The sequence below is a fragment of the Sesamum indicum genome, linkage group LG3 (genome assembly GCF_000512975.1).
Source record: "Sesamum indicum cultivar Zhongzhi No. 13 linkage group LG3, S_indicum_v1.0, whole genome shotgun sequence".
Classification (NCBI taxonomy): Eukaryota; Viridiplantae; Streptophyta; class Magnoliopsida; order Lamiales; family Pedaliaceae; genus Sesamum; species Sesamum indicum.
In genome coordinates this window covers 10775423-10789846 of record NC_026147.1, presented here as the reverse complement: position 1 = coordinate 10789846, position 14424 = coordinate 10775423, and the positions used below count along the sequence as shown (strand labels likewise).

At 35.1% G+C, this 14424-nt stretch overlaps 2 protein-coding genes across 2 annotated transcripts; one reads left to right on the top strand and one right to left on the bottom strand.

Moving 5' to 3' along the window:
* LOC105158000 (replication protein A 70 kDa DNA-binding subunit B) lies at positions 582-4222 on the top strand. Its single transcript, XM_011074587.2, has 12 exons — positions 582-895; positions 1275-1421; positions 1529-1741; positions 1872-2049; positions 2140-2410; positions 2494-2596; positions 2674-2798; positions 2885-2963; positions 3061-3205; positions 3411-3571; positions 3661-3781; positions 3870-4222. The coding sequence occupies exons 1-12, from the start codon at positions 768-770 to the stop codon at positions 4065-4067; spliced, it is 1869 nt and encodes a 622-aa protein (XP_011072889.1). The 5' UTR covers positions 582-767; the 3' UTR covers positions 4068-4222.
* Positions 4907-11296, bottom strand: LOC105157999 (glycerophosphodiester phosphodiesterase GDPD6). Its single transcript, XM_011074586.2, has 8 exons — positions 10970-11296; positions 9877-10055; positions 9395-9578; positions 8997-9071; positions 7038-7147; positions 6668-6886; positions 6080-6235; positions 4907-5434 (listed from the first exon to the last, which is right to left on the bottom strand). Exons 1-8 carry the CDS (start codon positions 10980-10982, stop codon positions 5195-5197), a joined length of 1176 nt encoding a protein of 391 aa, XP_011072888.1. The 5' UTR covers positions 10983-11296; the 3' UTR covers positions 4907-5194.

Genomic DNA, 14424 nt, shown 5'->3' with positions numbered 1-14424 from the left:
ATAATTATACAATTTTAACATTAAGAATTTTTTAATTTTATTATATTGTTAAAAATTAATTAAATATAATTAATTTATAAAAAAAACTAAACAAAAAAAAATTGTTTGACATCTTATTATCCACCCCAGTTTCTTTAAAACAAAATATTTTTTTAGTCGAGTCGTGGATCACATCCATGATTTGACATAATTTTATTATATATTTTATATAAATTATATTCTTATAATTTTTTTTTAATAATAATAAAAATAAATAACCCAATTTCATCCCTAGAACGTAGGACGAAAGGTTGCATTTACATACTTCTAAAATTAATACGTTTCATTTAGGTCCATGTACTACCTACAAAAAGCATATGGCCTTCTTTCCCCCAAAGTTTTGTGGTCCAATAATAATTATTAGAACTCTGGGGGCCAAAGTGAAATTACAGAAAACATTTGGCGCAAATTACAGAAAACATTTGGCGCCCACCTTGCTCAGAGAGGAAAACAAGTCAAACTCCGCGAAATGGCGCCAAAACTTCCTCCGCGAAATCGAAAACCCCCAATCGGAACGAAAATTCCCGCTTCCCATCAGAGAACTTTAAGAAAAGCCCTCCAAAAATCTCCGCGCCCAATTTATGCATATACAAAAGCTCCTTAGTTCCCTTCATCCCCACTCCATCCCTATCACTTTTCCTTCATTTTCCAAACGGAGCCGGATTTGGGTGTCTTCTCTTTTCTTCTACTCTAAATTATCGAGAGTGAAAGGGTGAAGGGGAAAAAAAATGGCGAAAGCAGTGAGCCCAGATGCGATTTCGTTTATTCTAGAGAACCCATATCCCGATTCTTCTTCAGATTTGCCGGAAATCATTGTCCAAGTGCTCGATCTCAAGCCCACCGGCAACAAGTACATGTATGTGTTCTTCTTATTGTTCTTTTGTAGATTCAGAGATTGGTTTATGAACTAATATAAACTGGTTCAAATATGGGGTTTTGTGTAAATATTTATGTAAAGAAGTTTTAAGCCCGAGAAAAGTTGTGGGAGAGTGCATAAAGGCAAGATCTGGGGTAAGATGAAGTGATTGAATTGTTTCCTGAAAGACTGAGACCTGATTCATGAGTTATCCTATGATTGATGGGTGAACAAATCAAACTGCAAGGATGCAATTTGTTATGATTGACTGATTACTTGAGTATCTGTTTCATGTGTTCTTTAGAAATAATTTATATAGAGACAAAGATTGGGGTCAAAGACATTGAATTTGTAAAAAAGGTTCTTGAAACTTTTACAGGTTCATGGCGAGTGATGGGAAACTGAAGGTGAGGGCTCTGTTGCAATCGGCTTTGTCGTCTGAAGTAACATCTGGGAACATACAGAATTTGGGTCTGATTCGGGTTCTTGACTACACCCTCAATGACATCCCAACAAAGAATGAGAAGTAAGTTTTTTTTTACACTTATGCTTAATTTTCTTTTTTGGTTACTTGTATTTGTTGATGATAATTAAGATTTTATCTGACGGTGAAACGTTCCCTATTTACTTCAGGTTCTTGATAGTATCAAAGTGTGAGGCTGTGTCTCCTGCGCTTGAGGCAGAGTACAAGGCTGAGGTGAAAACCGAGAGAAGTGGGATAGTGTTGAAGCAAAAGCAGGAAATGGATGTTGGGAGTGAGGTGAAAACTGAGGGTATTGTTCTGAAGCCAAAGGAAGAAGTTGTTGCTAAATCTGCTGCTCAAATAGTTCACGAACAACATGGAAAGTAAGTTTTATTACTTATCCATTTTCTAGTTTGCTAATTGTAACTTGTTACAAGGGTATTAAGGTTAATGTATAGACAATTGGTGGTAGTTTTTATATTTGAGTCTCAAAGACCTTTTGACTGGTGACAGCATGGCACCTGCTGCAAGAATGGCAATGACTCGAAGAATCCATCCACTTGTTTCCTTGAATCCTTATCAAGGAATCTGGACAATAAAAGTTCGGGTCACGAGCAAAGGAAACATGCGGACTTACAAGAATGCCAGAGGAGAAGGCTGTGTGTTCAATGTAGAGTTGACTGATGAAGATGTGAGTGAAAAGTTGGGCTCATGAAATGTTGAAAACATATATTTATTAGTTTGATGCAGTAGCTAAGTTGTTGTTGAATTTTGTTGGCAGGGGACACAAATACAAGCAACAATGTTCAACGAGGCTGCAAGGAAGTTCTTTGATAAATTCCAGATGGGGAAGGTCTATTACATATCAAAGGGAACTCTGAAAGTAGCAAACAAGCAATTCAAGACAGTACAAAATGATTATGAAATGACCTTAAATGAAAATTCTGAAGTTGAGGAAGCCCGTAATGAGGCAACGTTTATTCCTGAAACAAAATTCAATTTTGTCCCGATTGATGAGCTAGGTCCTTATGTCAATGGAAGGGAACTTGTGGGTAAGAGGCTTCTTTTCGTTTACTTAGTAGTACTGGATTCCCTATCCCTCGGCAGCATAACGTGGGTGCTTTGACTATTACAGATGTTATTGGGGTTGTTCAGAGCGTATCTCCTACTATGAGTATTAGAAGGAAAATCAACAATGAGACTATTCCAAAACGTGATATTACCATTGCTGATGAGACGTATGTCATCCATCTCTTGTTTTGCATTTTTAAGTTTGATTGCATGCCATACCTTACACTATTACACATGATTACAGGAAAAAAACTGTTGTGGTGTCTCTGTGGAATGATCTTGCCACAAGCATAGGACAAGAACTGCTTGATATGGCTGATAAATCTCCTGTAGTTGCAATAAAGTCCCTTAAAGTTGGTGATTTTCAGGGTAATGAAAGTAATATGTTACATGTCATGGATGAATTTTTTATATTACCAATGTTGGGAGCTGAACAATGTGAGTCTTTGATTCAGGGGTATCACTATCAGCACTGAGCAAAAGCATTGTAGTAGTAAATCCAGACACCCCAGAAGCCAAAAAGTTGAAATCTTGGTAAGAAATATTTGTTTCAACATAATCTGTTCCTTACCTCTTCTCCACTTGTTAACACTTCTAATCTATATGTTCTTATGGTTGCAACTGTACATAGGTATGATTCTGAAGGCAAAGACACTGCTTTGGCTGCTATAGGTTCTGGTTTAAGCCCCTCTACGCAAAGTGGAACTAGATCTATGTACTCTGACAGAGTCTCCCTAGCTCATATCACCAGTAACCCATCCCTGGGAGAGGACAAGGTACATTATGTACTATTGCACCATATATGTATCATCAATTTAATGGCAGGAAGCTATTAAACTCAAGTCAAAACATATAGAATATGGGTAAAATATCTATTGTAAATGCAACTGCAATGTTGAAATAGCCAAATTCATTGGCTCTCATTACCAGCCTAACATGAATTTGTTGCTGTGAGCCTGACATGAGTTTGTTTCTTCACAGCCTGTATTTTTCTGCATTAAGGCATACATTAGCTACATTAAACCTGATCAAGCAGTGTGGTACCGGGCATGCAAAACATGTAACAAGAAGGTTACTGAAGCTGTTGGGTCTGGCTACTGGTGTGAAGGGTGCCAGAAGAACGAAGATAATTGCAGTTTGAGGTCTGTAACTTGGAAATATTCCATTTACTTTCAGCTATCCATCAACTTGTTTATAAATATACTGAATCCGTTCTCTTGTTCTGCTACAGATATATAATGGCAGTTAAAGTTTCTGATGCAAGTGGCGAAGCATATCTATCAGTTTTCAATGAACAAGCAGAGAAAATAATTGGATGCTCAGCAGATGAACTAAACGACTTAAAGTCTCAGGTCAGCACACAAACTCCATTTCAACAGAATTGCTCAATGCTCCATCAGTATATATGCTAATTTCCTTTGTTACTTTCGGTGTTTTCAGGATGGAGATAGTGCTTATCAAGCTAAGCTGAAGGAAGCTACATGGGTTCCTCACCTTTTCCGAGTTAGCGTTACTCCGCATGAGTACAATAATGAGAAGAAGCAGAGGATAACCATCAGGGCTGTTTCCCCCATTGATTATGCAACTGAATCCAAGTATTTGGTTGAAGAAATATCAAAGATGAGAGTTTCTAAATAGTTGGATAGTACATGTTTTTGGGTTATGGGGCTGTATCTGAGACAGAATTTTGTTTATCCAGGGCTTGATGATCTACTGAATAGGATACTGTCAACAGTGCTTGTAATATATGTTAATTGATTTTGATCAGTTCAATAGGACCTTTGCATTCATTCTGTAGAAATCTTTCATGAATGATCATTAACCAGTGCAGAGCAATCATGCTTGTTCTTTCAATTTTGTTTGGGTAAATAACAAATTATTTTGTTTAACATGTCAGATTGCTAATTTGCTGAGAAGTAGGGAGGTAATTGTTTTATATCTAACTTTAAGGAGGTAATTTGAAGTTTTCGTTAATGTGGAATCTTTTAAGACTAACTTTTGTAATTTAATCAGAAAGCCTACAATTTACTTTATAATTATTAAGGCTGAGGAGTATAAAGTAATTAAATTAATTCTACATGAAAGAAATAATGATTAGTCAGTTTTTTTTCTTTCTCTCAATTGTTTTGTATTTGTTCTCTTCCTAAATTTTATAATTTTGGCCGTAAACATATTGCAATGTATTCATGTATTCAGTTTTAGAAGAAAATCACAGTAGAACATATAGAACCAAAGTAAATCAACCTAAAGAAAAGGCTGCACAGCCCTTGAGCAACAGTCTGATGCCATACTTTGCCTAAACCGTGAGGGAATTACCAGCTAGCACTCAATGCTAAAACAAGCCAGCTTAAGCTGCACACAATAGTAAGGGAAATATTCTTGTCTGTCTGTGAGAACATCTGAGAATGACCCACATCTTAAACAAGAATTAAACATAGTGCAGCATTCATGTCACCGTTACCATATAAAGGTCAAGATTTGGGCTTAGAGGAGAAAAGGCAAAGCCAATGCATTAAACTCCTATGTACACTGCGATCCACAGAAATGTCTTCAGAAAAACATAAGCAAAATTATTTCCTCATTCTCTACAACCAAAGTTCAGTTATTCTACCCCAAATCACCCCCAGCAGAAAACCAGTTCGATTCGTCCGATCTTGAAGGATTCTTGAAGGCACATCTTTGGGTATAAAACAGAAATATATGGAACAAGGCAAATTTCTGTGAGCCTGAGTCTAGTAATAAGTCCAACTAACTGAAGAATAACACTAACTGTGCTTGAACTTTGAGATCATCGCAACAATCTTGTCGAGAAGATTATATGCATCTTTCTCACTAGATGAGAATGGGGAAGTCCATTCCTGATATTGGTGGAAGCTCCCGGTGAAGTCTGTGAAGAGCCCATCAACCCCTATTTTGTTTATCCAATAATCGTATTCTTTATAAGGGTCTTGACTGAAGTTGAAGTGCAAAAACTGATTCTCATTTCGGAAGGTGTAAGGGTGCACCTGGATAAAAAACAAAATGTCATGGTGTGTTCAAGATCTTGAAAACATTCTTTCATGCTTGTGATAAATGATTAACCACAAAGAAATGTAACATCTTTTGAAGTAGGCACATAAGCAGAAGAGCAGAAAGAGGGATGCATCGTCTATGATTTCTGAGAGAAGTGCAAAAGTACTAATTCCTGAATTTCATATTAGAAAACCGATGCAACCAGATAAGAATAAGATGAATGTAACTTGTAAGAACTCCCCATATCAGTATTTACTACAACGGACTCATTATAAATAACAGAAAGAAGAAAATGAAAGTGTAGCGTCAATATTTATTTGGAGGCAGCCACTTTGATGGTCTCTCCAAGTGTATAGTTATAGCAGATTGCATATGATGCTTCTTGACTAAGCCACAATTGATTGATATCACATCAAGAAGAGTTTATGAATCCTTCAAATGATGAATGACAGCTTATAGTTGGGTTCAAAATAGCCATGTCCAGTGCATGTAAAGTAGGAAGTGTGCCATGCAATTGGTTCATTGTGTGATGCAAATTACATAGTAAACAAATGCAAAATGGTTAAGCCAAGCTCTACTAACTATATATGATCATACTTAATTGCAGATATTTCATAGAACTGTAAAAGTTTGAGTACCTGAAGGTTATGTGCATGGGCTCTGGCTACAAGATCGGTGGGGGTTTGTAGATAATTATTTGAAGAAGTAACCAGGTTATCCTTCCAGGGTCCAATTCCCATAACATACTCTTTGATATAGTCGAGGTAATGATCTGAAGTGATCTCCCAAAATGACTGATACAATCAATTATTCGTGTAACATTGTTAGTGTCAGAATGGAAATTTGTATAAATAACCAGAGCACACACTAAGATGTGAGGCTCAAAATTCTGACAAGTGCGGAGAATTTCCTCTAATACTGACAATAAGCAAATCCCATGAATGTAAACCGTTAAAACCACTAATTCTCAACCATTATTTTCAGGGCAAAGTCAAAGGTTTCACGTTTTCAACTCTCATGCAATATTCCAGGCCAATCAAAATAGTATCGATAGAATGAGGGTGTTTATCTTGCACCTAACTTTTATCAGAATCTCACAACCAAAGAGTCAGAGAAGAATTCTTGTCAAAAATCTAAACCTTTAGAGACAAGGATGAGAACTATCATGACCGCATAGAAAGGAGGTGCATGCATTTTCCCTAAAGAAGAAGGATAAAGGGCTAAACCTGATTTGTATCTTGAGTTGGTACCGTCGTATCATCAATTAGAAAAATCTTGGGCAGGTCAGTCTGGTTTGATATGTACGTAAGAGATGTTGGGGCGAATGACTGAATAAAAGCAGGTTGTTTCAGCCACTTCTTTGACAAGTAAGAACCTTCGTATCCATACTTCTTGAGTGTCTCAACAAATATGTCCTCAAATTTCTTACCATTGGACCACTTTACCTGTTGAAAGAAAAGTAAATATGTGGAAGATAGAATAAGGTTTGTATCATAAAACAATCAGTACTGAAATATTCTGTTTCCATGATATCCTTTTCAATGTAAAATACTTTCTTGAATCACGTTTGCAGCAAGAAGAGCATAAGGAACTCACACGTTGATTGATGAATACTGGATTCTTTATCTCTGGATATATTCCTACAACTCTGGGTGCATCCAGAGCGATTGAAATAAACTCTTCAAATGTAATGATGGAAAACTTTCCTGCATCATAAATAGAAATTAAAGGCTTCGTGAACAAAAATGGCTTCCTTTTCCTTTAACATCCCAGTGTATCCAACTCGGCAGTGAATGGTAGAAATAATATTGCAGCTAAGTTCATCTCCATTAGTCTTTGTAGAGAAGAGGTCAAAACAAGGGTACAGATTTCACAGAAAGACGCATCCAACACATCTGAGAAGCAAGACCAATCATGCTTAGCCACTGAAGGCAGAAAGAGATGGGCTGAATATGATAACAAATAATAATGACAAATGGAGGCAGCAACCATTACCCAATCAAAAGAAATTATACCTAGAGGCACACAATAGTCTAAGCACACATGAGATTTGAGATGCTAAGATCAATATCCTTAGGTACTAGCAACATGTACATGCAAATAGTCTCCATGGCGTACAATCCAGGCTGAAGGCAATTATGTGTTTGAAAGCATATTACCAGTAGTGGGAAGAGTAAAATTAAGAGAAGTATGCAGGAAAAAACAGTTTGAAGATAAATTTTGTTGGTATTCGAGAGAAACCAAGGAATTACAAAACGAGACAGAATAGGACCTCATCTTAAACCAAATGAAATGCAAGACAACTCTATCAACAAAACCAGAGCAAATGCCTCTCGTTTTCATTATTAAGCATTAAGCCAAAGGAAACAATCTTTTGTGATACGATTGCTCAGAATTGTACTGTTAGCTCCTTGAACTTTCCATTTAGGTTTTACTCTTCACTCGCAGATGTGTCAAGAACCGGTGAGAATATTGTTCCTGCCATTTCAATGTTCTATTGAAGTGCATTTTCCACTTCAGTTGTCTAGACTTTCATTTAACGACAGGACCATATTCCCTGAAGTTGAGTAATTCCAAAAACCAAGACTCTCCTCCAGCAACATAAACAATCTTTAATTAGCTCTAAGGCTAGATGTGAAAGACACCATGTGTAACCAGTGCTGGTTTGAACAGAAATCTAAATTAAGTTTGAATTCAAAGTTGATTTTAAATGCCACCTGGTCAACGAGAAATAATGATATCTAATTCACATATTAAAACAATATATGTTAATTGGTGAAGCACTCATTTCTCCAGGGTCCTTGGTAGGCTGCATCTCTACTTTTATATGCTATTGTTTTCAGATGTAAAAGATCCAGAACCAACCATTTCTAGAATTGGTGTTATTTCAGAAGTCGGATTAATCTTCTAGTCATTGGAGTCATTTTAAGCTGCAGATGTATCTGAGTATTCCTCTCTGATATATTCATATGTTAAAATCCTCTAAGAAAATCTTGACAGATGGATATGTGTGATGTGCCAGAAATTGCGTTGCATATAACACTCACTATAGGCTTCTCTGAGCAGTTAGTAAGCTTGTATCTCTCTTGTCCAGTAGAAATTAGTTTAAACACTCGAAATACACATCGGTTCGAGGATAAAAAGACCTTTCGAGAGGCAAGAAATTGGACCCTTGGCCCTAGACCAGGTGAGCATTCAACAATGTCCTTCCTGGTTTCATACCTTGGAATTTCAATAGAATTCCTTTTCTTTCTTGTGCTTTAGCTCAAGAAAGAAAGCAGAAAAGTCCTTTCTTATAGGGCTCCAGAAAGAGTCGGGCAAGATATATGAAACATTGCACGCAAGGTTGCCCTTAATGTGCTAAATCAGTTCATCAGAACAGTTAAGTTTTTTTTTTTCCTACATTTGCAAAGATGTTAAGTAAAAAAGCAAAGCATAAAGAACAAACCACTAGCTAGCACAATTAATAAGAGATAAAAACAAACCAAATGATTAACCTGTCGTCTGTCTAGATAGTTTCATCCATTAAAGAAGCAATAAAATTCAAGTACTAACCATTGTACTGTTGGTCCCGGAAAGAGTATCTCTGCTTCACCCGTAGTGACTTTAACTCCTCTAGCGTGAAATCAACTGCATGCAATAACAATTCACATCAATGGTCCCAAAAACAAAAAGGTCAAGCAATATATGGATAATTTATAGGAAGAATGGCCCTCTATATTGCTTGAACAGATTCATGGACCACAGCAGTAAGAACTAAGAAGTGCTACTGCAGCCAGCCAGGGTTTTGGGGTGTGATTTGAAGCACATGAAATCATCCAGTTCAAAAAAATGTCTGACAAGAAATCTAATAGTGGGAGGAAAAGCAAAAATAATCATTTGGAAGACTACTAAAATTCTAAGTAATAACCGTGAACACATGTAATATCTCTTGTTCCCTTTTATTATTTTACCTGTGAAATAGCCAGTAATATTGGCCCCTTGAACCTCATAGGTCCTCTTTCGGTCTAAAAATTCCGTGTGATTGGCTATATTTGTTGTATCATCAAGGTTTACATCATGGAAGCATATGAGAACACCGTCTTTGGAGGCCAAGATATCTGATTCTATGAAATCAGCACCTTCATCAATAGCTCTCTGCGAAGTCCACATTTCATATATAGATTAATTGCGAAGTTGGTATACAGAGAAAATCAACTTTAAAGCCAATCTTGGTATGATGAAAAACGTGCTCTTCACAAAATCCTTTTGACTCTTACCTTCCTATATCAACTATTGAACCAGTATGCCAAGAATGCTGGATAAAGTAATTTATTCAATACAGTGATGGATGCAATTGAACATGATTCTTATGATGAGAAGGAAGTTTTGCAGACATAGTGTTGGATAGAAATAGCAGGCCCAGATGTTTTGAGTGTAGCATTGAATAGCCTACCATGTATGCAGCACTAGTTTCTTCAGGAAGTTCGCCATTTGAACCACGATGTGCAACGTTATATGCACGAAATGTCTGGAGTGGTCGTCTGTTTCTATCATTTCTCCTGCTAGGGAGTGGGTAAAGAGCTCTTGCAGAACATCCAACAAAAAGTAGTAGAAGCACGAAAGGAACAAGACCTGCAAAGGATTGCCAAAGATTTTACACAATTTTGCATTGGGAATTCACTTGAGTTGGCAAGACTCTTCAGCATTAAATTGTGGCATATAACCATGATGAATGAACTTTTGTACGTTAGCTGATGTTATTCCAAATATCATGACTAATATTTACAGGAGTAAACTATGTGAACAGGTCACCAGGTAAAAACAAGAATAAGGACACCAGAGATTCAAGCTTAAAGACTCATGGTTGGTGAAGAACTACAAAGATATTGAATCTTTCTAACTCTACATTAAGTAGGAAGTTCAACCCAATCACCCTTTTGTTTGTTTGTAATAGCTTCTGGTTTTGTGGCGGGAATAAGCCGTAAAGAAAACTTTTGTCTATGCTGAGCCTCTTTCAAACTTAATGTATCGAAGAGTAATACATACAAATTGATAGCCATGCTCAAAATTTCCCCACCAGACAACAGTCAAATAATTATGTCCAAAAATCAAAGTCATTTAGTTGAATGAGAAGACGAAACCGCGTTCCATATCACAGGTAAAAACAAAATCATCAACAGAAGCAACAATTATCCAGCAAATTTTCCACTAAACTAAACTGAGTACCATTACTGATTAATCAGAAAACATTAAAGAACCTCAAATCCATCTAAAACCCACAAAACCCAGATCCCAAAACACAGATCCCAAATCTTCAAAACAGAACACCTAAACACAACTCCACCACTCTCACCCCCAGCTCCCACCGCACGCAACACCATCCTGCATCCTTGCACATGCTTAAAGAAAAAGAACACACATACACACATGCAGACGAGCACATTCATATGCATGAAAATGTGATACCTACATACATCACTGTGTAGTAATACAAGAATGACGATAAGAAAAACATTCCAAGAACTCTTGATTGTGGTGGTACTTACGGGGTGAAGCCATTGATGCTGTGCCCTTCCACACTCCAAAAATTCGTTTCCAATATCTGATCTTTAATGCGAAACACCCGTTTTAAGAAAACATCAATAATCTTTCTTCTCAGATTCTTCGCCGCGGATTTACATGGGATGATGCGAATATTCTTCAAATTTGTTAAACTAGAAAATGGTGAGCTTGAAATGAAAGACAACCTTCGATCTAAGGGGGTTTGAGGGATCAAGATTGAGGGCCGAGATTGACTTGTTGATGCTTAGAAAACTGATTTGAAATTCGATCAAAGCTGGGCTCTTTATCCGATGTGGATGATGTAAAGGATTAGCACTCGTTTCATCATCCCATTGGTTGAATACATCAAGCGAGTAAATTGTTATAATAGTCAACTAAGTCAACTGCAACGTAATGTGTACATTTTGAACAGACAAAAATTTAAAATATTTTAAAATAAGTGGTGTAGGTTTATTGTTGAGATTTGGGACACAAAAATCACTGTTCATTGTAAAATTATATATATTTTTATATATAAAAATGCATATATATAAATATTTTATGTTTAATGTTGTATTTTTGGGAGACAAAAATTACTATCTATTGTCAAATCATGTCTGTTTTATATTATGTATATATATTATATATAAAAAGTTGAAAAATAGAAAAACACGCAGATAAGGTGTAAAAACACAAAATAAATATTGAGTGTGTTTTATCTTGTCTCGAAAAATGCAAAGATACGAATCCAAACACAGCCGTTCTTCGTTTGTGTTTTCATTTTCAGTTTTTAATTTTTAAAATATTAATTAAAATAAAACCATGTTTGTTTATGGGGATAATTATACTTTCCTACCTTGAAATTTGGTGAAAGTATACGTAGGTCTTGCATGGTTTGAAAAAGTACATTTACCACTTATGGGGTTTGAATATGTCGAATAAATAAATCACTTCATTAGTCGAAATTTATCGAATTTGTTGATATTAATTAAAAAATTTGAAAAAAAATTATATATTAACTTATTACTAACTTATAGTAAGTCAGATAAATCTTTCAATGACCAAATTACCTTCACACGTCTTCACGCGTTAATGAATGCGGGGAGGTATATCTTCACCGTTATAAGGGTAAATATCAATTTTCTTTTAGTTTTCAGCAAATTCAGTAAATTTTGACTGGAGGACTTATTTATTAGACGAATGTAAACTTCAGGGGTGGTAGATGTAATTTTTCATACCACAGGGAGTCTACATGTAATTACACCAAACTTCAGGGAAGGAGAATGTGATTATCCTTTATTTATATGTATTCTCATTAGAATTATATTGATTTAACACCACAATTCATTATAAAACACAATTCATTAACTAATCCAAATCTATTATCATTTCAAATGAAAATTTATATAAAATTGAAAATGAAAACTCAAATAATTATGAAGCGTGGTTTTTAATTTTTTTTCTTACTTTATTTTTTAATATTGTGTTAGCAGAAAATATATATATATTTGTATTGAATATATTCTTATTTTATATAATAATCTTTAATTCAAATTACTTATCTATATATATAGCAAAATGATAGTTGACTGCAATTAAGTTTATATTGACCAACTATTAATTTCTGAAAATGTTGAATATTTAATTGTAAGAAAAAATTCTCATATTAAATTAAACATTGAATTTGTGTTTATCTAAAAGATCCTGTCTTTAAGATTACTGTTTACCTATACTAGATTTTACCTTCAAAATTAGGATACTAATTCAATTTATATTTATTTTAAATAAATTCAATTCTTTTAGATTATTTTTTATCACAATTATTGTGCATGCAACTTACAATTGTTATTGGACAATATTAATTATGAAAATGGGACTATGGTTAGAGTTGATGAAGAATTATTAGTGGTCGAGAAGAAATTATGTAAGAGATCATCCAGAGAAGTGCCGAAAAACAGTGTCGATAGTGCAAGTTTAAACTTAATTTTGAAAGTTATAGAAGTATAACTTTCAAATTTAATTTTAATTTTTGGAACGGTCAAGAATTGACGAACCGTTCATACAACCGTTCCTAAATGTTACTTATATTGAATACCCAAAAAAAATATTTTTTTAATTTGGCATGGTAGTGATTTCTAGAACCGTTCCATGACCGTCCTACGTATGACATTTTTAGACCTTGGAACGGTCCTGAAATGCTAGACCGGTCCTAAAACCGTTCCTATAGTTGGCTGATATATTGAAAAGAGAGGAAAATTCGAAGTTTAGGCACGGTCAAGTTTTTCAGAATCGTCCCCAGACCGTTCATACGTATAAATTTTTATACTTTGGAACGGTCCAGAACTGCTAGAGTGTTCGTAAAACCATTCGTATATCTGGCTGGTGTTCTAAAAAGAGAAGGAAATTTGAAACTTAGGAACGGGCGACTAAATTTCACCGTTCCTAAGTATGTTCCAAAGAAATTAGTACGCACCAAATAGAAAATTGGAGGGAAAATTAAATTAGGAATGGTTTAATATTTTTTAACCGTTCCTAAATTTGAATTTTCCTATACCCGTTACTAAGTGTTTGGATAAATTGGTTTCTAAAAAATTTTCATTGGCCGTCCTACATGAGTTTTTGAATCCATACCTACGGATGACCACAACTTGATCGTTTTGTTCTCGATTACGATATCTCTACATTCGAAATCCTGATTAATACTAAATTTTAATGTATAACAACACTTACCATATGTCAACATTTCTAGCGGTCCGATCTAAAATCAAATGATTTGATTGATAGTTGCATCGTTTTTTAACATTGTTGATTGTATCAAATATGATGTCTTGGGTCCATACAAAAAAAATGTCAGAAATATCATCGAATATAGTATTTTGTTGATTTGATAATATCCAACGGTCCGATTAAAATTTTAACGGTCTGATTACGCGATCCAATACAACAGTATAAGATGTTCTTTATATCTACGTAAAACTAACAACTCTGTATGTACAAATATTCTTGATCCTTTGAACAGTTGCCAAATTTTATTCGTAATATTATATGCTTTCCATTGCCTTAATTACTTGTTGCTCTACTTTTTTCTGATCATTAACATGTCTGGGATGGTTTTTTTCTATATTTTTTTTTTCTTAATTTTTTGGGAAATCAAATTTGAGACACAACTAAGAACGATTTGTTATACTTAGGAACGGTTTGCATAATAACATACAGAAACGACATCATTTTGTTCTTTTGGAACGGGCATTTGACACAATTACTAAATAGGAATAATTTTTTAAGCATGTTCGTCAAAAGAAACGATGTCATTTTAAATTTAGGAGCGGGTGTAGGAAAGGGTTACTCAAAAATAGTCGTTCCTACACCCGCTCCAAAAATCAATATTTATAGTACTTAGCAGATTTTTTTTCCTCTCCTTCTTCCTTCTCTTGTCTCACCCTCCCTCTCCCTCTCTCTT

Coding starts and splice junctions, on each gene's coding strand:
- LOC105158000 (XM_011074587.2), top strand. CDS start 768: ATGGCGAAAGCAGTGAGCCCAGATGCGATTTCGTTTATTCTAGAGAAC. Junction 2,050..2,139: donor TAGAGTTGACTGATGAAGAT/GTGAGTGAAAAG, acceptor TTTTGTTGGCAG/GGGACACAAATACAAGCAAC. Junction 2,799..2,884: donor TAAAGTTGGTGATTTTCAGG/GTAATGAAAGTA, acceptor TCTTTGATTCAG/GGGTATCACTATCAGCACTG.
- LOC105157999 (XM_011074586.2), bottom strand. Junction 9,579..9,876: donor AAACTAGTGCTGCATACATG/GTAGGCTATTCA, acceptor TGGACTTCGCAG/AGAGCTATTGATGAAGGTGC. Junction 6,236..6,667: donor CAACTCAAGATACAAATCAG/GTTTAGCCCTTT, acceptor TGATTGTATCAG/TCATTTTGGGAGATCACTTC.